The 25,687-nt window shown below is 43.6% G+C and overlaps 2 protein-coding genes across 3 annotated transcripts in view; one reads left to right on the forward strand and one right to left on the reverse strand.

Annotated features, from left to right (window-relative positions):
- The first annotated feature begins 384 nt into the window (after nt 1-384).
- Nucleotides 385-11,904, forward strand: LAMP5 (lysosomal associated membrane protein family member 5). 2 transcript variants are annotated; one of them, XM_068524690.1, is made up of 6 exons: nt 385-448; nt 986-1,158; nt 1,517-1,648; nt 1,772-1,877; nt 3,229-3,417; nt 11,726-11,904. In XM_068524690.1, the coding sequence occupies exons 1-6, from the start codon at nt 385-387 to the stop codon at nt 11,902-11,904; spliced, it is 843 nt and encodes a 280-aa protein (XP_068380791.1). The 2 variants fall into 2 exon arrangements, with proteins under 2 accessions (XP_068380791.1, XP_068380792.1); XM_068524691.1 differs by lacking the exon at nt 1,517-1,648.
- Nucleotides 11,905-20,569: 8,665 nt separating this feature from the next.
- Nucleotides 20,570-25,687, reverse strand: part of PAK5 (p21 (RAC1) activated kinase 5) — a 99,199-nt gene continuing 94,081 nt past the window's right edge. Inside the window, exons 6-8 of the mRNA XM_068523851.1 lie at nt 25,062-25,187; nt 22,824-22,958; nt 20,570-20,725 (exon numbers count right to left, since the gene is read on the reverse strand). Of these exons, the coding sequence (XP_068379952.1) occupies nt 20,570-20,725; nt 22,824-22,958; nt 25,062-25,187 (417 nt within the window). The remainder of the gene's footprint in view (nt 20,726-22,823; nt 22,959-25,061; nt 25,188-25,687) is intronic.

Below are 25,687 nucleotides of genomic sequence, written 5' to 3' on the forward strand. Positions count from 1 at the left end.
TTGCGGATGCAATTGCAGCGCAGGAAACAGACTCAGGGAGAATTTTAGCCTTCCCAAATCTCATTGGAGCTCTGCACAAGCCCAGCCACAATCACTCCAGCAATACAACCGAATCCTTTCAGCACTCGCAGCCGTGGACAGCTCCCTCGCCACGCGGTCCTTTCCTCTGCAGTGAGCACACTCGCGTTCACCCTGCCCGGGTCGGTGCGGTACTCCATCCACACCAAGTCCGCCAGCGCGTACGGAACGCGCGCTCCCTCCCTCCGCCCTTTCGGGGCCCCCGCCCCTCGCTCACTCCGGCTCACTCCAGCGGCGACTTTGAGGGATTCCCTCTCAGGCGGCCTCTGCAGCAGCACCACTGGCCTTATTCGCTGCTCCGCGAGGATGGATCTCCGAGGAAGAGCCGTTCTCGGCGTGAATAGACTTCAAGTTCTTCTGTTGCTCTTCCGTGAGTAGCGTTTCGGCAACCGCCAGAGCAGGGTGCACTCTTTGCAGAGAATAGAACTGGCACAGTAAAGCCATTAGCTTAAGGTCAAAACGTGGCCCTAATGTTTAGCGGGTTTGCTCTTTTTTGGGCGGAGGAGGGGAGGACCTTCCCTTCAGTGGCAGGGAATTCCCCAGAGAGCCACACACCTGTATGCCAATCCCAGACACGATGCTGCACAGGCCTGCTTCGTGGGCTCGGAGCACGGGCGAGAAAGCTTTGGTTTAAAAGCCTAAGATGAAGAAAAAGGCCAGTCGGATTACAAACTAGTAAGGCTTTAAATGTTTTTTAATTTTATTTTTATTATAAATTAACAGCAACGAAGTCGAATTTGTCGGCGCTAGGTCAGCGAAATGGCTCGCAGAGCGCCCTGCAGTCGGCAAGGAACTTTGTCAGCCCAAAGCCCGCAGACCACGATGTCTCTCCACCCTTGTGCCCGAGACGAGACGCGTGGGCTCGCTGAGCCCCTAACCGATAGGATTTTTTGTTTGTTTTCTGCAGATACAATGGCTCGAATCATGGCAGAACAAGAAGTGGAGAATCTCTCAGGCCTTTCCACTAACCCTGAAAAAGATATATTTGTGGTGCGGGAAAATGGGACGACGTGTCTCATGGCAGAGTTTGCAGCCAAATTTATTGTCCCTTATGATGTGTGGGCCAGCAATTATGTAGATGTAAGGCACTTTTTCCCTCCCAGCTTGCTCCTAGGGCTCCAGGGACGAAGGGCACCTTCCCTCAAGACCCTGTGAAGACCTGGGTCACCCGCCTTCCCCCCTGCACCCTGCAAGCTGCTCCCAAATGCTGCATGGGGTTTCCGGCTTGTAATGCCCGCCTGCTTTGAAAGTAAATCCCTCTCTCTGCTTCCCTAATGGCCGGGTCTGCACGCAGAGCATCTAACCGCATGTTCCTGGACCTGGGAGCGCGCGCTCAAAGGAGTGCCCAGGCGTGCGACCCGGAGTTTGGACGCGCTGCCCTTTACAGCCCCCACTGGGGCTCTCGCGCTGAGGGGGTGCGGGGCGTCTGTGTTCCCAGCTAATCACGGAACAGGCTGATATCTCACTGACCCGGGGAGCTGAGGTGAAGGGCCATTGTGGCCACAACGAGTCGGAGCTGCAGGTGTTCTGGGTGGATCGCGCATACGCGCTCAAAATGCTGTTTGTAAAGGTAACTGCTAGTGGGGCGCTCAGAGGGGTTGCAGACTCCGGGTGGGTGTGGGTAGGGTCCGCCCCTCCGTTTCCCCACCCAGATCTGCTCGGGCGGTTAACGCGCGCCTCCCCCGCTCGGCAGGAAAGTCACAACACGTCCAAGGGACCCGAGGCAACGTGGAGGCTGAGCAAGGTCCAGTTTGTCTATGACTCCTCGGAGAAGACCCATTTTAAAGACGCGGTCAGTGGTGAGTAGAGAACAGCAGGGCTGGGGAAGGAGCTCGGGAAGCGCAGACACTGCAGGGATCTCAGGCTTGGAGGCCGAATTCCTCAGGGTCAGGGCCTTGCGCTCCCAGGCCAAGTTAGCCCTGGGCTTGCTCTGCAAGGTGGAGGAAGCAAGCGGGAGTGCGGGTGGGTCCTCTGGCCTTCAGGCCTTGTAGATGCGCAAGAAACCCAGGGCCTGATGACCAGCCTGTCACCCATCACCTGATCCTGGGTGAGATGTCTCTTGATGGACTGTCTTCCTGTGGCTGCTTCAGGATGGCTTTCTTATGATTTGTCCTTTAAAGAAGCACGGAGAAGGACAAAGCTGTATTTTTACTTTCTTCTGCACCCCGGTTTTTATTCTTATGCGCTAAAACCTCAATGGGGACAGTATGACTTTCATTTTGGGTCAGAATCTGATGGCCTTCAGATCTTTTGGCGCATTGCTCAGGCCTCACCGCAATCTTCAGTCATCCACTGCAGCCACCCCAGAGTGGATTCTGAACCATGCCCTTATTTATTAGCTTTTCATGCCCATCACTCCAAAAACTACCCAGATCCTCCAAAAATATTGTGGCAAGGGATATCCAGGCTCCAAATAACAATGCTGGGATCTGCAGGCACCATCAAAGACCACATTTAAATTTATGTATTTATTTTGTAAATTGTCTGATCTACTCATAATGAAGCCTTCCATCACCTGGGCACCTGAGTTGGGAAAAGGTTTTTATTGAACATGTACAAGAATACATATGTCATCTTTTCCGTTTCACCCCTTATCATCGCAGTAAAAAGGGCAATTTTGTTTCTTCATCAAAATTCATATTCAAACATTTCCCACAGTTAAATTAGACCAAAAAAAGGAAAACAAAAACAAAAAAGCCTTAATCCAGAAAAGGAGGAAAAGGGGTGAGGCAGGCTTCCAAAGAATATGTATGCGTACAAGGGCATCTGCTCAGAGCAGACATGCTTTGCTGAGGAAGATATTTTATATTTTTCAGGCCAGTGTGAGGTGTAGGATACCAAGTCACTGTTCATTGTGGATCTTTGGAATCTCTGTTGTTAGGTCTTATATAGTAAAAAGGGTTGGGGTTTTAGGTATCACTTTATTCTTCCAAAAGGAAATTCCAAATTAATATTTAAGAAATCCATGCTCATGAAAGAATGGGTGCATTCACATTTGCATAGCCCCAGACGGGCAAGGCAACGGGGCATGTCAGCAGAGGATCAGAGTGGGGGGTCTGGGCTAAGAGGCAAAGGTCAACTATCTGGATCACCATAGGAGGGTTCTGCCAGCCCTAGGGGCCTAACCATTGCTTTGGGACTTCCCTGCAGCCGGGAAGCACACAGCCAACTCGCATCATCTCTCTGCCTTGGTCACCCCAGCTGGAAAGTCCTATGAATGTCAAGCTCAGCAGACCATTTCACTAGCCTCCAGTGATCCGCAGAAGACAGTCACCATGATCCTGTCTGCGGTCCACATCCAGCCCTTTGACATCATCTCTGATTTTGTCTTCAGTGAAGGTAGGTCGGTGGGGAGGCAGGAGGAGAGGGAGAGGAAGGAAGCAAAGGCTGACCTCAAGATAGATGTGGAAGGCAACCTGCCAGGGTACCAGGCTGTTACCACTTGGACTTTCTCTAGGATATCATGGCGCTGCCTCCCTCTATAATATTTTTCAAAGACTAAAGGCAACAAACTGAATTGTATCAACTTCAATGGCTTTCCCTTTCATCTTCCCTCTCTCTCTTCCTCCTTCACTTCCTTCTTTTCCTCTCTCTTTCTCTCCCTCCCTTCTTTTTCTCTGTTTTCTTCCTTCCTCCCTCCCTTCCTTTTTTCCCTTACTTTTTCATCTTTCCCTTCCTCCCCTCCTTTGCCAAAAAAGGAAACTGGATAGGGAGAAAGATAAGAAAGTCAGCTGAAAAAAATATATAATTTTGATGCAAGTTTCCCAAGGAAAAGACAGCTAAAAATCCCAAGCAGCTATCGAGAGAGCCATGGATTGGAGAAGGACTTTTGCTTGTGTGGGCCTCAGTTTCACCATGGTCTCTAGACACTTCCAGCCCTAGGTTCTACCACTGTGAGTCTAAGTTTTTGTGTGACCAGAATGCAATAGAGGTGAGTGTGTGTATGTGTGTGTGTGTGTGTGTGTGTGTGTGTGTACAGGTTACATAGACTCATGAAGTCCTGCCTCTGTCCAGCTCTCACCTTTGTGTGGAGAGACACCCATGTGGTTCCAAGGAGGCAAGGTCCCTGATCTGCTCCCTCTGGGGCATACAAGAAGGCTTCTTCTCAGTCTTTGCGAGCCCTGGAAGGGGATCAGGCAGGATCCAGCTGGGGCAGGTTCAGGGCATCCATATCCTCCTGGTTCTCTGCATCCCAGAAGGAGGGCAGGAGAGGAACTCACATTCTGCAATTTGTCCAAATCTAGCAACAATTTACTCTGGGCAAGTGGAGTAAGTGAATTCTTCCATTCATTTTTTTTTCTCTCCCTCTCTCTATTGTCTGGAGAAGATTGTTAAAGGCAGTTTGATATTCTCATTTATTCCTTGTGGTTAAGAAATGGGGAGAGATTCTGACTGCTTTATGGATGCCTACCTTTGGTCTGGCGATCCCCAGGTGAATACAACCATTCGAATGTGTAGGATATTAGGGAATCCCCACCTGGGTCATACACAAATCATTAAATCAGTCCCAAGGAGTCCAGCTTTCATTAAATGCCCCTCCCATTCAAAGTATACGGAATAGAATCCCTCCCCCCATGATTTATTCAGAAGGCATTTGGGAATTCCTAAGTTAAACTGTCCTTAAGAGAAAGGCCTCCTTCTTATTCATCTATGTATTTTTAGCACCAAATACAGTGCTTGGCATATTGCAGATGCCCTGTTAACTTTGGCTGAATTGATATTCTGAAGCTGTGGGATCAATTAATAGAGACTTGCAAATGCTTCAAAGCCAAGCAAATCAGAATTTAATAGATTTAGTACAGCAGTGCTATACCTACCTGTTATGGCTCTTACCTGTATGGGCTATTCCATCTTAATGTGTTTTCTACAAAATTGAAACTAAACTAAATGCCAAGATCTTAACACTAAAAAATACTGTTGATTATGAAAGTATTTATAAAATGTAACAGTGTCTTTCTTAAACTGAAAATATTAAATGTAATTAAAAGTAATTGGACTTATGATTATGGATGGTCCAGAATTCATTTTGAAAATATTGGATCACGTAGTCCCCAGGGTCCCTACCATAGATACTTTTGAGTTTGTATAGGTACTTTCAGTAGTCTCTAGTCACTCTTTGTGTTTCTCTGGTCAAATGTTTTTAGACACTTCTTCACTTCTTGGTACCACTGGTGCTATAATTGCTGCTTTTACTAGTTCCTTGTCACAATCTCACCCTAACCCTCTCTGGGTTATTTCTAAGTTGTTGCTTATAGTCATTTATGAATGGAGAAATCAGATCTCATAGATGTTAGAACTGTGTATAAAATAAGAGTAAATGAGTACTGAATAAGGACCAGAGCTATTTTCCTAAAAATCAGTGATATTCTTGGCATAGATTTAATGATGTTTTTGCATAAAAAGCAGTTTTTATCCACTTCCAGGGCTTAAATGGATAGATTTAGACAGTTTGTAAGCATGTATAACTTCCTAAATGCAGATATATTAAGCACAAGCAAATTGCACTTGTCTCACCCAGGCTTTTCTGGGGAATAATTAGGGTGTTGCCTCCTGTATGGTGCCCTGGGAAGCAAGCCTTGACACTCCTGGGAGGAGGCAAGCCTCATTCAGGATCACCCACTGAATCAATGTGCCTTTGTGTGGCAGGGCTCCTTTTGTTCCTGGTTCCTCCTGTCTGTGCCTCTCAGCACCTGCCCCCAGTGTGTTTTGTAAGAGATCATTTTATTTGATTTGGTGGAATCTGAAAGATTCCTTTTGGAGTGCCTTTTCGGGACCTGGCACTTGGACCCTACTCCCCAGAATAGAAAGAGACTCTGATGTGTTGCTAATGCCCGTGTGGGTGAGTGAAGCCTGCCTGTGTGGTGGTGAGGAGGGCATCTGGTCATATGTCTGACGCCCACTGCAGGGCTGTGTACATGCGTTCTGTCATGTGCAAGCAGGACCTGCAGCATAAGGGCTTCCAATGAAGAGCTTATTCCCTGTGTAAGGGGGTCATGCCTGGCAGTCTGCAGTCTCCCACCTGCCTCCTTCATAGATTCTGAGAAAAGCAAGGAAGGGTCAGTGAAATGGGTTAGTGGACACCCATAGAGGCTGAGAGAAGCCCAAATGGGGATGACATCTTTATCACACAAATCCCTTTAGACCATTGAGCTTGGCTGCTATGCTGACCCCCAGTGAAAGTAGCCCAGAGGCCCCAGATCACTGTGCACAGCTCTGGTGATCTTGTTAACATGCCAAGTCAAGTCTGGTTCCGTAGGTCTGGGGGCGGGGCCCAAGAGGCTCCATTTCTAGCTAGCTCCTTGATGATACCGCTGGTCCATGGCAAAGTGTCGGAAGGGGGACTTGAGGGATTTTGAGCTGATCAAGGAATATGATATGACCATGAGAGGCAGAAACACACAAGCTTCGTTGGGTGGCACTTGGGCAGGTTGTATAAGGAAAGCCCCTCACAGCATGGGACTGTCCAGAAGAAGGCTTACAGCACCCTGGGGACCACTATCCCAAAGGAAAGGAGGATAAGGGATCTCCTGGCAGGGAGAGGGGTGTCAGGAGGGGGCTTATGGGTCTAGGTGATGTCACTCAGCAGCACGGGGAGGAGTCTGGGTCAGAGAGCTCGGAGGAAGCAGAAGCTTAGGGCCTTATCTATCCTATCAGTGGGTAACAGCTGTTGGGTGAGATTTGTATGCAAAGCAGACAGGCCCTAAATGGCTAAACGTGTCTGTTTGGGCTGTTTTTTTTTTTAATAATTGGATGTGGGTCTCAGCCTACAGTGAAAATATAAACCACCGAGGGGCCAATCCATGGAGGCCAGCTTATTTCTATAACAGGTACACTTGGTGTGGCAACTCTCAGCCTGCAGTTCAAGGCAGCCCATGTGTCTCAGCTGGCATTGGGTAACTTGTCCTTCCACAATTCATTCCTGGTAGTGAGTCCCTTTGAGGCCCCAGGAGAATTCTGACTGTGATAGCATGGAGGATGCATCACTGGGAGGGAACAGAGCAGCCTGAGTATTTTAATGGCTTGAATTAAAGGCGACTCTCACGCATAAAGACAAACGAAACATAATAGAACACGAAGGTGCCTCTGTGGCCCTTTGTTAAACACTCAGGTTTAATGGGCATTTAAGTTGCCACATATAGACTGGGCCCGTCTTAATTCTCAAGCCGGGGGGGGGGGGAAACAAACAAATAAAGAGACCTGTGAAGAAGGTACTGAGATCCCTGTTTACAGTGGAGAAGCTGAGGCTTAGGGGTGACATTACTGGCCAAGACTGTGCTTCTTGTGGCTGCCAGGGCTGGGACAGGAACCTGTCTTTGGGTATCAGATCCTGTGCTCTTAGCCTCTCCGAACCTCAGCTGCTGCAGCTGAACAACCGTACCAAACATGTGAATGCAGGGGGCCATCTTCAGAAAGGTTGTCGGGTGCTCTGACTTCATGAACTTATCATTGTTTCTAGCAGTGTGTTTGGGAGATACCACCTGATCTGTATTTTTCCCAGATCTATAGGACAAATGATCTGTGTTTTAGTGGAAATGAATGTACATCGCCCCCAGCTGAGCGCCCCAAGACTGGCTGCCGTGCTGCAAACCAGGGCGTGGTGTGCCGATGCTGATCCAGAGTGCCGTGTACACCTGTGGTTTGCATGGCACCTCCTAGCCAGGAAACATGCCACCTGAGTAGTTGCTCCTTCTCAGAGCCTCCTGGGGAAGCATCCAGAGGGAGACAATCCTGTTATTAACACCACAGAGAACTGTGTCGAGGGCTGGAATACGGAGGCCCAGCGCAGGGCCACGTAGCCAGCCAGTCGTAGAATTCTGTGTTCTTGCTACTGCCCTGGAGCCTAGTGTTTTAGGTGGGGTTCCCCAAGAAGCACATCCTCTATAAGTATGCAAGGGCAAGTAGTTTATTTAGGTTGTTCTAGAAGGCACTGCTAGGGGAGTGGGGAAGTGAGGTGGGAAGGCAAGGAAGCTGGTACAGGTGTGTAAGTGAGCAGGTTACCACTGTGGGCACCGGGGCTCACACTGCTGGAACTTCTGGGTAAAGAGTGTGGTACCCACCTGAGTTACCCTCCAACTCCCATCCGCCACTGATGGCTGCTGGGTGGGGAAGGGGGGGCGTTGACTCTCCAGGATGTCTAACCTGCCTTGTAGTCAAAGCCCATTGGAATGGGTGGGAATGGCTAATACCAAGGTCATAGGACCCTGTCGGTGTCTGTACACCAGTACACCCAGTACTGGGATATAGGAACTTTCCCTGCCCTGGTGGAGCTTACAGGCTAGGGGGAAAGAGTTTATACAGCTCTTCCTTGTGCGCAGGGATGTTCCTGGCACACAGTGGCATCAATCAGTAATTGTTTTCTTATTTACTGTTGTGCTTACATCTTGGTGAGAGTATCTGCTTGTCTCCAGCCAAAGATCTCCAAAGCCCACTCATCTTAACAGCTTCTCAGTACACAAAATACATTTTGCTGAGGTTATAGGAGTCCCAAGCCAGTCCAGAGAAGATATGGAAAGAGGGGCAAACCCCTCCCTCCAGTTGCCCTATCATACAGCAGAGGGAAGCACGGCCAGCAAAAGGCTTGCCCACCTTCTCCAACAAGAAAATTCTGTGGCACTAGCAGAGCTGGAGAAAGCAATCAGCTTGCCTCCTGGTCCGTGGCCCATCTCAGTGCTGTTCGTTTGGAGCTGCTTTTCATTAAGAGCTTTTACAGTTTGTTTGCCTCAGGGAGTAAATACAACTTTAAAATGCCGTGGTCATCAAACAAAACAAAATAGAACACATGTCTAGAAAACAGAACCTAAGATCATTCAGGATTATAATGGGCACACCAGGTTTATGGTTGAGGGGACTTGAACTGGCAGCTGGCAGTTACACAATTTTGTCTGATCTGTCTTCATCTGGTTCTTTGCAATGACTGGGCTGGTTGTTGCTTTTTCCAGTCATGGGCCATCCACCCTGGGCCTCTGTTTTGTGTTCTCTAGAACTGTAAGTACAGCCAGGGCAGAGGTGTGAGGGACCCCAAGACCTGTGGAGATGAACAGGGAGTCAGGGGTCTCCGAGCACCCAAAGCCAGATGCTGAGCTGGGCTAAGCCAAGGGATGCTCTTCTCCCAGGCAGAGATCGAGGCCAGCCATCCTTGCTCTATAATCTGTGGGTTGTATAATCAGTTTATTGCACAGGATCTTAACCCTGGAGTCCATAGGGTTTGTGTATAGAATTCAGGGGGTCTGTAAATTTCAATGGGAAACATTTACATCTTTATTTTCATTAATTTCTAATTAATGTTTAACATTTCCTTTGATTATAAATAAAGGTAACAACCCACAGTAGTATTAGTCATACCTATGACTTTGTTACCAATAGAAATAATAGTCTTTCTCTTCCCACATGTTTGTCCAGATCTTGCAAAGTAACAATTATGCTTCTCCCTACTTTGCAATCACAGCCAGTATACCTGTGTACTAATAAATATATATATAACTGTCCCTCACATTATTTTAAAATATTTTAATAGCTGAACTTCAGTGTAGTTTGCTTTATTTGTAATCTTATGTATTTTATTTTTATGCAATTATAAGTATTTTGAGAAGGGTGGATAGTTTCATCACACTGACACTAAAAAGATTATAACCTCTGCTTTAGTGGGTCATGACCAGCACTATTTTAAATGAAAGAGAATAGAATAGAGGATAAATTATTAGAGGCACAAGGTAAGGAAAACCATTGTTTTATAAAACTTTGGTTTTAGTTATGTATGTATACGTATGTCCTGGGTTGTAATGTAAAATATTGTTTTTCCTGCGGGTCAAAGGCAGAGTTTGAAGACAGTGGCTTAAGCCTGAGAGGGGAATGTGTGTCTTTTTTTTATGGGTTCACAATCTCTCACCTAAAACCCTTGGGGCTAGATGTTTTTCAGAATTCAGAATAATTTTGGACTTTAGGAAGATAATACAGTGCATTGTCCATATATTATACAAGACCCAGAAGACTCAGGGAAGCTCCTGTAATCAAACAGATTAATGGATCTGTTTCCTGCAGTGAAACACATGAATCTTCATGCTAAGGAGGAGAAATGAGAATCAGAGCAGCCAGCTTTTGCTGCCAAATGAATGATACAAAGTACTTGTGGTTTCTAGAGCTTTGTGGATTTTGGAATGGTGGGTAAGGGAAAGAGAACTCAGGAATTCCCCTTTCTTTGACCACTTAATGAATGGGGATGGGTGGGGAAGGGGATTCAGTATTTTTCATGATAATTTTTGACATCCCCTTATTTTCCCATAATTACTTTGGACTTGTCCATAGTTTAATACTCCCTTTATATTCTTCTTCCAGTGGTGTGTTTAGTTCAGGTTTTCTCCTAAGGCAACAAAACAATTTTTAAAGAAATAAACTATAATAATATTTTAACCATAATTTTTTGCCAAAATACACCATGCTTTTCTCCTCTATCTTCTTTAAAGGATGGTGTATTAGATGTTATTCCCCATAACTATACCAAAGTTATTATCCGTTTAAAGCTAATACTTTTGGCACCACAATTCTGATACCACTTCTGATGTGTGTGGTGTAAATCCATCAAACTCTACACTTTCTTTTTTAAATGGTGGTATAATTTACATACATCAAAATGCACAAATCTGAAGGTGTTAACTCAATATGTTTTTACCTATACTTGCAGCCACATAACCCTCACCTAAATCAACATTCAGAGCATTTCCATCACACCTGAAGTAATCTTGTGTCCTGTTCTCCAAGACACACTGTTCCCCACTTCTCTGACTTCAATCACCATAGGCTTAGTTTTGCCTGCTCTTGAACTTCATATAAATGGAGTCATACAACATGTACCCTTTTGTGTCTGACAGTTTTCACTCAATATAATATTTTTGAGATGCATCCATTTTGTTATGTGTAGCCATAGTTCATTCCTTTGTATTGTTGATTAATATTCCATTGTATGAATATACCACAGTTTATTTATCCATTCTACTCTGATGGACATTTTGGTTGTTTCTGGTTTTAAGCTATTATGAATAAAGCTTCTATGAACATTTATGTTCAAGGCTTTTTGTGTCCATATGTTTTCATTGTTCTTGGGTAAATTCCTAGGAGTGGAATGCTGGGTTATAAGGTAGGTGTATATTTACCCTTACCTTATTACAAAGTGATTGTACCATTTCCCACCAATGGTGGACGAGAGCTCCAATTGCTCTGTATCATTGACAACACTTGGTAATTTCAGACTTTCTAAAAGGTGTATTTTGTCTGCGATTCTATGTACATTATACACCAATAAAAAGTTTAAAAAATTAAATAAACAATAAAAATGATGGTGGTTGTGCCTGATGCCCAAACTCTGAAAATTTGCATAAATCGTTTGGAAGTTGTATTGACATCAGCCAGGAATCCAATAACCTGAATGTTGCCCTATTTAACTGATGTATTTTTATTTTACACTATGCAGAAATTTTAAGGGATTAGGCCTTAAGTTTGGTTGGGAAATATTGTTTCTGAAAAAGAAAATATCTCTGAAGTTTCCTTGAGAAATCTTCTCATCTCTATCTGCCTTTTAGTTTTCTTGAGCAGACTTACGATTCAGAATATTTTGGCAGGAGCTCATTGCTTTTCTTCTTCTTTCCCATTTCAGAGCATAAATGCCCAGTGGATGAGCGGGAGCAGTTGGAGGAAACCTTGCCTCTGATTTTGGGGCTCATCTTGGGCCTCGTCATTGTGGTAACGTTGGTGATTTACCATCTCCACCACAAAATGACTGCCAACCAGGTCCAGATCCCTAGGGACCGATCCCAATATAAGCACATGGGCTAGAAACTATTAGGCAGACAGCCCCCGGCCCCCCTCCACTGGCTGGATCAGGTAGAGAAACAAAAGCACTTTCCACCTGTACATGGGGTATACCAACATAGCTGCAATCAAACAGACCTGGGTATTCAAGGCTTGCTTGGCCTGCATCCATGCTTAAACCCCGGGATGGGGGGATTCTTTCAGATTCATGGGGTGAAGGACAGTTGCTGGGGAATGGGAGGGAGGGGTCAGCCAGCTTTCACACTCACGGTGGCTTGGCTTTGACTCTCCAAGGAGCAACTCATAAAACTCGGAGGGGTATCTGACTCTGAAGTTTAGAGACTGAAACCACACTTCGTTCGGAAAGACACCCCTTAAGGTTCAAGAGGAATATTGGAGGCTTTGCTCCCTTGAACACAGATGGCTTACCCTATACTGTTGTCAACGTACACAAAATACAGCCTCATGCTCGCTGCAGCAAGACCCCTGAAAGTGATCCATGCTTCTGGCTGGCGTTTTGCATGTCTAGTGATTGTCCTGGGAATGTTTCACTGCTACCTGCACCCAGTGAATTCACAGCACAAGAACCTGTTTAATGTAACTATGCAGAGTTGTTTGGACTTCATAGGGTGTCAGGTCCAAGTAAGGGGACCTGAAGAATCAATCCATGTGAGTTTGTTTTTCAAAATGAATTAAAACACACTACTGTCTAACATTTGAATGCTTTCTTGAAACAAGAAAACAAACTAAAATGGTTTCTGGGGCATCCAGAGGAGAGAGGGGAATGATGAAGACGGGATTTCATTTCTGCAAGAGGAAAAGCAAAGAAAGAGCAAGGAAACAATGTGTGTGTGGGGGGGGGGGGAGTTGGCTTTTCCAGGTGAAAAAACATGGATTTATTTTGGCAAATATAAGTAGTTTTAATAATGGCACCTCTTGAACGATTGGTCTAATATAGCTTCTGGTGCTTCTTGGTCTTGAGTCTGGCATTTCACTTTGGATTAAAAAGCTGGACTGAACATAATAGCTTAGGTTGAGTTTTATTTGTGATAAAATGTAATTTACTGAAATTCCCTAGAGAAATGTACATAGTTTGGATTTCACTCACTTTCTACATAGTCATTTTTCAGAAGACCTGAGCAGAGTTAGGGGAAATCCTTTTCTTTGGTGTTAAGGTGGGAATCCCCTTACCCCTGTAAAATCATCACCATATGAGAGGAAGCTCATGAGTTATCTCCCCAAGTCTTCAATTGTTGACAGTAGCACATCCTTAGAAATTCATTATACCAGCAAACCTTGATAACTATCAGCCAGTTGCTCTCCTATTATCCATTTGTTTGCTGCTCTGGCAACCTCAGTCTTTCCCTGCATGACTTATTCTCAGTGTCTGCCTGGTCAGTGAGGAACAAGCCCTGATTCCTCATGAAAGTTGCCTGTTGCACAAGAAAAAAGAGACGCCTTTGGTGCCAGCGGAGGCAGACAACCCCCACCCCACCCACGTGTCCTCCACCCTTCTGTCATCTGTGGTCATCTCACCCCCACGCCCCAAATATGACAAGTCCTTTCCTTTTTAGCATCTCATGTATTTTTAGGAAACTACCTATTTATCTGGAACCATCCAAGGATCTGGGGAGAAAGAGACACTTAGATGTATCCCCTTTAGAAAACATTTTTAGGCTTTCTGAGTCGTACTTCTGAAAACTCCATCTTTACTTAATTTAATCTACTTTTACAAAAGTAAATTCATATTTTTTAAAAATTTTGCTTTCACAAGACAGGACTCATTACTATTTTTGGAATTGTCATTCATTCATTCAACAAACAGTTTTTGAGTACCTATTGAGTGCAGGCTCAGTGCTGGGTGTACAGTAGTAAATGACAACTGGGAGTCTATAGTGGGAGAACAGACAAGAAAACACACACGCATACACACACGTCATTCTAAACAGAACAAAGTGCCTTGGTGCTTTACAAAGTGTTGCCATATGGCCACGTACCTGTGTCTAAGCTAACTAAATCCTTCTAGAATCCAAATTTCTTAATTCTCAAAATTAAGAGTGATTTTTTTTTTTCACCTGTGATATGCAGTACGTATAAAACGCCTTATTACTACGGCTGTTATTGTTATTATTAATTGCGGCATCTTTATTTAGCAGTCCTAAAATTAAGTCTCAAGTTCAGCCTTATTTCTATGAACCTCGCCTTATTTTTTCTTAGCCCCTTTTTATCTTCATCATCAACTAAGCAGAATAAAAGGGGGCCTTCTGATGAGGGCAGGGCCAGTGGTCTATGGGTGGACAAGGCAAGGTACCCAGAGGGATGACTCATGTTCATTGTCATTGTCCTGCATTTCACGGAGGCTCCTGCAGCAGGAACAAGCTGGGGGGTGGCTCGTCTATTTGCATTGTTTCCCAAGCTCAGAGATGGGAAAGAAAACAAACAGATAATCCACAGATGCTCAATTACCCCTTTAACTGTCATTTTTCTTTTTTACTGGAGTTTTAAACACAAACGCCTCTGGGCACAAAAGGATGCTGTTTCTGGTTGCTGCTCTGCTGGCCTGGAAAAGCCAGGCTGGATGAACCGTATGCACGTTTCTTTGGGGGAAGGAGGAGTTTGATTTCAATTCTGAGCGTGGTTCTTTGCAGGGTTCCCCCATTCTCGGCAAATAGCTCCCAGTGAAGCTGCCTCAGGGAACAAGGAAGACTGTTCCCCAGTCCAAGAAAGCCCTCTAAACTATAACCACTCTTTTCTCCCAATTCTAATCTTTCCATTAACAAAAGCTTGGCAAAGCCACATGGATGGGGGAGACAGCAGAGATATGAGAATGGAGAAGTGGGAGGAAGATGGAAAGAATGACCTGCAGCGCCTGGTGGAGTAGCAGGCAGTGTGTGCACTGGGGTTGTTTACAGGGGAGGGTAGTCCAAACCAGCACTGGGCACAGACACCTCCCTGAAACAAACACCCAAGCAACCTGAACCAGACAGACACAGCTTTCAATGTGTGTCTCAAAGTGCAGTTTGCAAGCAGCCTGCATCAGAATCATCTCAGGGGGTTGTTGAAAAACGTCAGTTCTAGGGCATCAACCCAATGATTGAGAATCTCTATGGTGAGACCCTAGAATTGGTATTCTGACTACTTGCTCTCTTCAGGTAATTCTGATCTAGCGGTATGACAACTTCTAGTTAAAAAAGCCTTTGCTATCAGCCTACCTGCAACATTAGCCAAATTACTGGGCTTCTCTGTGCTCATTTTCTCATCTGAAAATGGAGTTCACTGCCCTCTCCTTGCAAAGTTATTTGAGGATGCATGATAGTACATTTAAGTCCCTAGCACAGTGCCTGGAACAATGGAAATGCTCCATAAGAGGTATTACTAATGATACTTTTCTAGCATCCTTCTTAAAATGTGTGTTCAAATTTTACCTGCCATACATGTTCATGAAAGACCCAAAAAGACTAATGCAGGGTTGGTTTGTTTGTTTATCTGGCATCCAGTTTTCTGTATCAGTTTATTTTGAATTCAGAGTATGTTTCTATGCAAGGATTCTCTCCATCCCCAGCCCAGTGAACTGCTCAGGAGGTTGTCAGTTTGGGGGTGTCGGGGAGACGGTTGGAGTCCATGAATTTGGATGAGAAAAAACTACACCTTCAGTTTTACTAACCTCAAATGAAAGGTAGCATCTCCTTCAATTATGAACATAGACACCAAACCACCATAGTATAAGCAGGACCTAGGTATAGGTCATCAGCAGAAATTACCACATTATACTTGTTGGAGATACCTCCAAAAATCATTTATATTCCTTATTTGAAATTATGGCAGTTATTAGACCCATCACAGATCTTGTTATTTAATGCATTATAACCATAACATTAAAATATATATTTTGATAACTATGCTTTAATTGGTTTCCTTTGTAAGCCTATGTATTTTATTTTATGCATTTTAAAACATTTTTCTGAGGACTCCATAGGCGTCAGACAGCCAAGAGGGTCCAGGGTGCAAAATTAGACTAAGAACTCCAGGGCTGATGGCTACTTCAGTTGTCATTTAAAGTGACGGAACCTGTCAGGTTGTCTTCTGGGGAAGGTCACAAAGGCTTATGTGACAAATGAGATAAGTATTTGTTAGCACCGATCTTGTGTTTTATAGACCCTGGTCTGGGTGCTGGGGACACATCAGTGAACGAAATAGGTAAGAATCCCTGCCCTCATGGAACAGAACTGTGTGTGTGTGTGTGTGTGTGTGTGTGTGTGTGTGTGTGTGTGTGTGGTGTATTCAGGTATCATGATTCATGTGCTGTCATTGAACAAGTTGTTGGGGACTTGGTTAGGCTCAGTTAAGGTGGACCATATGTGACCTTGAAGTCCTTTTTAGCTTTAATTTTTTTTCAAAATGCTGCCAATGATGATGAAGCATAATTATCAAAGCAGTTGCTATGTGGGCAAACCTTTCAGGATAAGGAATCCCTTTGCTTTTAAAATAGTATATTTTGATTCAGAAATCAGGAACCCTCAGACTTTGTCAAGTCCCCTTTTTATCCTTCATCAGATTTATTTATGTAGGAGACGTTGCTGGGGTCCCACCCATGTTCCCTCGGTCCTTCCTGGAGCTCATTTGCTGACAGTTTCTGTACATGCCCACGGCCCCCCGTGTCTCCCTCCCTCTTAGTTGGAGGGAACAAACTTTGCCCACGTACAGGGCAAGATGGACGTTCTGGGGGATGATGCCCTAGGTGCAACTCTCAACAAACCAGGGACAGGAGATGGTGGATAAATGCCCCAGCCACTTCACTGCTAGAAGGACGATTCTGGAGCATCTCTCCCAGAAGGTCTCCAGTGGGACTGAGCCCCAGGCACCCATAGTGGTGACCCATTCATTAATACACACCTTTTTTTCAAATTTCTGTCCCTCTTGGTCTCATGTCTCTACTCTGCCATGTTGAATGAGCTTCCTGGGATCATCTTCCAGGAAGTACTTGTGTGTCTGAGGTTCTCCTTTTGGCAGAACCCACACTAAGGTCATCTATTCACTTAACTCAAAATGCACACATTTCAAGGCTTACGTTGATGGGTTTGCTGCACAATTTGGATTTGTACTGTATCGTGTCACTTTCACAGAACTGCTCCTGCTTGTACATTTTGTAGCTGCTTCAGACCAAATCAATCGTTTCTCTGCCTGGAATCTCATTACCGTTTCTTTGATGACACAGTGACATTCACTTGATCGGTTTGCCCAATGAGTCTGAACTCATTGAGTTGATAACTTCATGGAATGATTTTATTTTTCTAGTAATTGCTACTGAGTGTGTTCGTCCCAGTGGGTAATGGGGACACAACCATAACTCAGACTGATTCCATCTGCCTAATCCATTAAAAAAAATCAATCTCATTCAAAATCAAAATATCTCCCCTCCCCTTTGCTTGAGCTAAACGTATCAGAGAGATAGAAGTAGAGTGGATAGGCAGTGGCAGGGGACAAGGTGTGCTTTCTTATCCTCCCTTTCTTTCTTCTGAGTCCCTCCCTCAAATCATGGAGTCTCAGATTAACTCCTGGCTCAAACCTATGGGGAGCTGTGGGGAAGGGAGATTCCAGTAACCCAGCTGACTGCAGTCAGCTGCCTTGGAAATGCTGTTGAGGAAGAGGAGATGCCTGAGTTTCATTTGTGTCCACCTGAAGACTACAGCCTCTGCTTTTAGAGTGGTCATGGTGTAGATGATATATGTGGTTTTTAGAGTAAGGTTCAGTTCCTCCCTGAACCTGCCCACTGTAGAAAAGCAGCCATATTTCCCTTTGTTTTCCCCCATGGTGCATACCTCCAAAGCACTCTTCAAGTTGGGCATCACCCCATTACTTAGTTAAGTGGTTGCCGTGTTCCCTGCTCTCTCTCTATGCACCGTCGTAAGCAGAAGAAATTAGTGTATTCTTCTGTGCCTTCCAGTGGCTTCAGGGACCTGCCTGGGGAAGGTTGCCTTCATCTTTCTCTTCCCTGGCACGCAATATACTACTATTAGGTGGTCTCATCCTGCTATCTCAGGCTATTTCCTGAGGGTTTTCACTTTCTGAAATTTCCAGATCACTTTATTTGCCAGTATCACTCTTAACTTCATGGGATAAATGTTAATGTCTCCCTTGTCACCCAAACAGGAGGAGGGGGCCCAACATTTTCTTCCAGTCTACCAGAGAGCTTCTCTAATCCAGAACAATCTCCTTTTTATATCTTTCGTGGGTAAAAGCATTCAGATCAGTTCAGCATCTTTGGAACAGCAGAGTAGGAATCTTTAGCCATGAAGCTGGCTTTCCTTGAATTTGGCCTTCCAGAATTTAATTTTTTTTTTTTTTTCTCAATAGTGGTATCTACATCATAGTCTTACACTGCTTGTAACCTGTGGGGATGGGAATATTTATCTTTGCTTCATGTCAACATGATATTACATATAATTTTATAGCAACTCATTTGCATTCCCCAAGATCATAAAGACACCATTCTTGTTATTCAAGAAGCAAATTCAGGAAATTACCAGAGTTTCCAATAACACGATGGGAAAAAGGCAAACATTTATTTTTATTTGCAAGTGCAGTTTCTGCCAATAGTTAGTGCTCACACAACATTTTAAGCTACAGTAACTTTTGGTAAATTCAATGAAGACTTTAAAAAAGAGGCAGTGATAAGAAAATTACAGAAAAATTTCTATTACACTGTCGAAAATGTTTGGAATCCAAAATCCACTATTTTCTGCAATGGTTTTTAATATTTTCTCTGGTTAAGAAAAGATTTTTTTTTTCTTTCCTTTCTATTTCTACATAGTCCTGGTTAAATGAATACAATCTGTTCCATGAACTTTTAGGACTGCCATTTTCTGGATTTAGATTATTTTCATTCATACATACTTATATTAATATTTTAATATTTTACATAAAACATTGATTTTTTGTGTTTTATGAAACAAAATTATAGATCCTATTTATAATGAGGCATTTCCAGTTTAGGGAAAAACTGAAAATCTAATCAGTAGAAGGTCATTTTATGCCTTTATTTTCCTTTTTAACTTTAATAAATAATTAGGAACCTATTAATTACAAACATTCTTAATTAGGCTTAGAGCAACCAGAGCATTTTCACAATTTTAAATTCATATTTGTTACAGTATGTGAAATTAAGAAAAGCCTCTGGTTTTCCAGTTTGGTAAAAAATGGCTTTCGTTGGATGCAGAAGTAATAGAAACTAATGATGACTATGTAGCTTTTCCAGAGTTTTAAAGGCAAATCTATATTGGCCTACAGTTAACATGCAAATTCATCCAACAAGCAACACAAAATGTATTGTAGTAGTCATTCGTGTTTATCAACATTCAAGAAGATCTAGTCAGCAGCACAACTCTCCTATGTCGGAAACACAGAACATGGTCACAACTGAATTCGGGTCACTCCCGGGAAAATCCCCACTTCCTAATTCATTCTCTAGAATCCAGACTTCCAGTATGATACAGAAACAATAGCGACGAAGGTAAATTACAGACAAGAGTTTGGTGTGCTAGCACACAGAGTTTTAAAACAGTGACGAACAAAACCAAACATCTTGCCCTCTTCTTTCTTTTTTCCCTTTGTGAGACTGGAATTCTCACAGCCTTCTTGAAACATTCAGTTTGGGGAACGGAGTCCAAATGATCCTAGCACTGGGTTGTCGGATCAAGATGGCGGAGGAGTAGGACGTGGAGCTCGCAGCCTCCTGCAAGTACATCACATGATCCTAGCACTAAAATTGTTCCTTGGAGGGGAAATTTGGCCCCAAGGGGACATCGCACCCCTTTAAGAGAGGGTACTAGGGGAAACATCCTGCTGTGCAAAAGATGGTTTGCTACCAATAGGCTTGAAGGAAAATGTGATTTTTCAGAATATTTAGCTTTCTCCCAAGGAGTACTTTTGGTGGTATACTGTGGCTCACATTTTATTGTACTGTATTATTTTTGGCTGGATAAATGGAATGTGCACCCCCATCACCATCACTCTTAAGTCTTCTTCCATCACATAAGACACTTGTTAAGGTAAGAAAGATATTCTACTAAAGCTGACGGTGACTGAGAGTCATTCAGTATTCAAAGTTCCTAAAGAATTGTTGGTTCTCTGAAAGGGATAAAAAAGTAGGAAAGACTTTGTTCAAACTCTTGCTAGTAAACAGGTATTACTTCAACTGATACAATGGCTACATGACATCAAAGTACTATAAATTATCAAAACTATTGTACAGAAAAATTACAAATTCATTGCAAAATACATTACACTGCTACCATTAAGAAAAAAGTGCTTTTTGTTATCCTTTCTTTTTTTGCCAGAAAAGTATTCTTTCAATATAGAAAATCCTGTGCGTTACCCTGCATGTGGCTAGGATATATCATAACGGAGTTTGTACTGAGTCATTCTGATTTGCTGGATGAAAGGCTGAAAAATATAATAATGACTTATTAAAGCCGTGTTCCAAATGACCACACCAGCTGTTAGTGGAGAGATGCCTGTTTAAGACACAAGAAGATGCCCTGGTCTGCCAAACCCTGCTGGTCATCACACCGTCCCATCAATCAGCTGGTCTGGAATATACAGGTCTGTTACACGTTCTCTGGTTTCCTTGTGTTCTCCTGAATTATTCTCAGGTCCTCATCTAGCTTTGTCACCTCTATGAATCCTCTGCTCAGTGATGCCTGTATTGTCTCATGAGGGGAACAATGCAAGATGGCGGACCTGCCAATTTCAAGAATGGATGTCCGAGGAGTTCCTGGGCTGTGGCTCTTTGAGAGGGTTCCCTCACCAACATCAGGTCTAGGAATCCCCGGAGCACTGAAGAAACCTGTGAAAACGCAAGATACCATCTTGAGGACTAACACAGACACCCAACCCAGTTCCCCTAAAATGGGTTCCCAGCGAATTCCCAGGAAAGTCATTCTATCAACAACATCAAATTCCAGAATATCAGCTTGAGGAGAAAGAGGTTATGGAAGCAAAAGCAGGAATTGCCTTTCTTAACATATGCTGTTTTCCTTACATTCTTCAAGTCTGAAATAATAGGATTAAATGATGGTACGACAAAGAATATTTACTAAATAAAATAATAATGGTATAATAGTGACAGTAGCAGCTATTATGAAGTGCTTACTGTGTATAGGTGCTGGCCACACATGTTTGATGAACAATGGTGTCAACATGGAATGAGTTTTCTTTGTGTAACCACTGAAACCATCTAGGCTTTGTGGAATCCCTTTCTTGAAGAGAAACAAACTTCTGTAAGGATATCTGACACAGACAGCATTTTTCCTTTAATTTCATGTAATTTACTTTTTGAGGTATAGCTTACGTACATTCGAGCGTGTAAAAAGTTTATGTTCTACAGTAGTGTTTTTAAACACATATTTACACCTATATATTCCCAACCCCTATCAAAATATAGAACATCTCTCCCTCCAGCCCCCTTCTAATCAATACCTGTCTCCCTGCAAAGGGTCACCGCTATCCTGACTTCTGATAAGATAAATTTTTACCTGCTTTTGTCCTTTATAGAAATGGAGTCATTGGCTGTCAACCCTTCTCTCTCTGGCTGCTTTCACTCGACATCGTGTCTGTGAGATGAATCCCTGATGTGTGTGGCAAAAGCTGTCTCCTTTGCATTGCTGTGTAGTATTCACTGCTGAATCATCCCACATATCACTTATCCCTTTGGGAAACAACCTTGGAAGGTTTCCAGTTTTTGACCATTAGGATGAAAGCTGCTCTTGTCTGTGACTTTGAAGAACATCACACTCCTTCGTATTGGGTGTGGGACTATTTGAGACCATACTATTTTAGCCACTTTTTATTATTTAAACCCAGTCCAATGCAGTATAAATTTCAATCTCCTGTTCAATTCAAGCAATCTCCCATCTTTTTGGCAGATTCACACATCCTATATGAGTGATTCTATTGGGGCTCTTCCCTAAGGTTTAGGGGTGAGGGAAGAGGAGAAGCAACCATTACAAACTATCCCCTCACCTAAGGCAGCCTCACTCCCTCTCTTATTGTCAGGAGGCGGACGGGAGGGGTCAGCATTTATAGAGCTGATCTGTGGAGACGGCACCTCTCAGCAAGCTCTGCCCCCACTGATGGCCCCCACAGTGGCAGTTCTTTGACTTAGCATCATATGTTCTGAGCTTGGCCCTACTTGACGATCTTTGGAAAACAGGAAAGACCCTACTTGGTCCCTTAACCATGTTGCTCTTTGCCCTGCACAATCTAGCCCCTGCCTACCCTCTGACATGCCTCACCCTTTCCCCGTGCCCACTTTGCTCTGGCTGAGGGTCTTCACACTGCTTCTCCCTCTGCCTGGGACTTTTTTCTCCCAGATCTTTTTGCATAACTAGCTCCTTCTTCCCAATCAGGCTCCAGCCCCTTGAAAGGACCTCTTTCACCCCTCAGCCAGAACTAGCTCCCAGCCCCCTCTCCGGCCCCTTCCATCACATCACAGTGTTCTATTCGCTTCATAGCAGGTACCACTCTCTGAAATTATTTTATTCATCCATCTGTGTGTGGTTTATTAACTGCTTCCCCAACTAGAATGCAACCTCTATGAGAGTCAGGAAACGTGGGGTTTTGAGCTGCTATATCCCAGCCATTAGAACAGTCCCCAGCATGCAATAGATTCTCAAGGAGGGAGTGCAGAGTAGAGCCAACCCCATGAAAGACGAGCAGGTGTACCCCATTTTACAGATGAGCTTCAGAGATGGAGGGGCTGACTCACTTGCCCAAGTGAGTGAACAAGAATAGCAGAGCTCTGAATGCAAGCAACTCGAATCCCAAAGTCCATGCGCATAAACCAGGATCTACTCCTGGATGAGACACGCCAGTCTTTAAAACTATAGAGAGACGGAAAAATCGAAGAACGATGTTGAAATTCAGCAACGGATGCTGCTTCTCACCTTGTGCAGGTCCTTCACTCTTGGAGGTAAACTGTCCCGGATCCGCCGCATGGCCTGGAGGGGAGGCTCATTGAAGTAGGGGGGCTCGCCATCAATCATCTCTATCACCATGATCCCGAGAGACCAGATGTCCACCTGTTAGGCACACCCCACTGATTATCTCAGGCAAAGAGAACATTCTGAAAGGTTGGATGTGTCAGGGACCCCAACAGATTCATACTCATTCATAAATTAATATGGGATTTGTAACCTCTCAAAATATACAATTCATATTTATAGGCTGAATTGTTGAGTGACCAAGTGTTTGCTAATGGTCTTCGTCTGCTTTTAAAATACAACTTCAATGAAGATTCTGACAATTAGATACACGTGAATGTCTTAAGACTCTGAAGTTTAGAACTTTCTTTTAATCCTGTTAACGTGGGTGGTTCATGGTCTACAAGGCAGATGTGAAAACCATCCAAAGTTTTATGTTATGAATGGAGAGGAAAGTTGCCTTTAAACCATAAGAAAATAAGAAAAGTTTTTGGCATATTCATAACAAACTCCAAAGAGCTACATTGCACGCACAATATATCCTGATTCTTTTATTAATTTGATTTTTAAAAATAGTTCTTTGCCCCCATATATTTTTTTTTTCCTTTGTGTTTTATCACTTTGAAGCAGTGTGCACAAAACCATGATCTATAAAACCACGTTCAGGGAATGGAGGGAAAGAAAGGGAGAGACAACAAGCAATCCTTTCTGGGTAAAGAATGGGAAGTCAGGACAAGAAGGAGCCACAGACGTGCTATAAATTCCCAGGCACTGTCGCCTCCCCCTCCCAGCCTCATTACACCTCTTATCAGTTATTCGCACTCCTGCTCTCACCGGCACAGTGACCTTCACTGAGAATTGATACTCTTGGGACCACAGTGAGATAAACAAGTGGAGTATTCATCCAAGGTCAAGTAAACCAGGGAAAGAGAGCAGAGTCCGCTGAACTTCTGCCACTCTCCTTTGCTCACTGGTCTGTGCCACCACCTGCAGGCTTCTCCTCTCTTAGGATCACCTTCTGCACCATAATGTGTGGAAACACTGTGTGCCCAGGCGAAATGAGCTCCTTGCCTCTGTGTGTATGTGTGTATAATGTGTGTGTGTCTCAGAGCTTCTACTCACACTATTCTCCCCCTAGAAGGCCCTCCTCCACTTCTGGCCCCTCGTTTTATGTATCCAAACCTTGTCCCTTAATAGATTATGAGCAGGTATGGAAGCAACCTAAGTGTCCATCAACAGACGAATGGATAAAGAAGATGTGGTATATATACAATGGAATACTACTCAGCCATAAAAGAAGAATGAAATTTTGCCATTTGCGCAACATGGATGGACTTGGAGGGCATTATTCTAAGTGAAACAAGTCAGACAGAGAAGACAAATACTGCATGATATCACTTATCTGTGGAATCTAAAAACTACAACAAAGTAGTGAATAAAGCAAAAAAGAAGCAGACTCACGGACACAGAGGACAAACTAGTGGTGACAAGTGGGGAGAGGGAAAAGAGGAAGGGCAACACAGGGATAGAGAATTTTTTTAAAAAAGGGAAGGTTATTATGGAATTATATGAAATCATGTGTGTGAAACTTTAGAAAATTGTAAAGCACTGTAGAATTTAAAGAATCTTTCATTCAATAAAAAAAGATCAAAAAAATTTTTTGATTAAAAAAGCAAAAAACAATTAAAAGATAGATTATGAGTGATTATTTCCTTTTCAGAGGAAACAAACATTTTGCCATATTTTAAGATATGTTGCAATATTCGTATATGATTTTCCCTATAGGAAAACATTATTTCTTATCCAAATATTAACCCCAATCCTGTGGAGCTTTCTCTGACGTTCTATCCTTTGAATCATCACACCTACTCATCTGTGTGTCTCTGGCCACTTTTCAGGTTGCATTTTCTCACTTTGTGCATGCCTGGTCCTGAGGGTAAGGTAATAGTTTGAGTGACTCTCTCCCACTGTCAACTTGGGACCTAAGTACGTTCCTGGACCAATGTTGTGGCAATATCCCAGGGGTGGCCAGTCTCCCTTCTTCCACAACCTACTCTGTGACAAGCCTAGTGAATGGGGGTCAAATGTGGAGTTAAAAGTCATCACCCTGATCTCCTGTGGTCATTAACGATCTCAGAACCCCTGCATCCCAGAGCCTAACCAGACCCTGCCACTCCCCAACAATGACCATCACTCCCTTACCTCTGTCCCATAAGGCAGCCTAGAAATCACCTCAGGTGCCATCCAGTAGGGTGTGCCAACCAGTGATTTCCTCTTTGGCACCTCTTTGGAAACTTGAGCACAGAAACCAAAGTCAGACAACTTTATCTGAAAAGGAAAGGAATGCAACAAGCTAACAATTTAAAAATACTGGCTCTGACGTTTGCAGCAACATGGACGGACCTAGAGATTATCATACTAAGTGAAGAAAGTCAGAAAGAGAAGGACAGATACCATACAAAATCACTTATATGTGGAATCTAAAATATGACACAAATGAACTTATCTTTGAAACAGAAACAGACTCACAGACATAGGGAAGAGACTGGTGGTTGCCAAGGGGGAGTGGGGGTGGGAGAGGGATGGACTGGGAGTTTGGGATTAGCAGGTGCAAACTCTTATATACATGTATAACCGAATCACTTTGCTGTACACCAGAAACTAACACAACATTGTAAATCAACTATGCTTCAATAAATTTAAAAAAAATACTGGCTTCAAGATGTAGAAATTAGAAAGAGTTTCAAATTCAAAACAAAATCACCATCTCATTATTAACAGGCCTTGAAAATACCAGAGGAGGGGGCTATCAGACCCTTTTATTGGAA

This window comes from Eschrichtius robustus, chromosome 16, assembly GCF_028021215.1.
Source record: "Eschrichtius robustus isolate mEscRob2 chromosome 16, mEscRob2.pri, whole genome shotgun sequence".
Classification (NCBI taxonomy): domain Eukaryota; kingdom Metazoa; phylum Chordata; class Mammalia; order Artiodactyla; family Eschrichtiidae; genus Eschrichtius; species Eschrichtius robustus.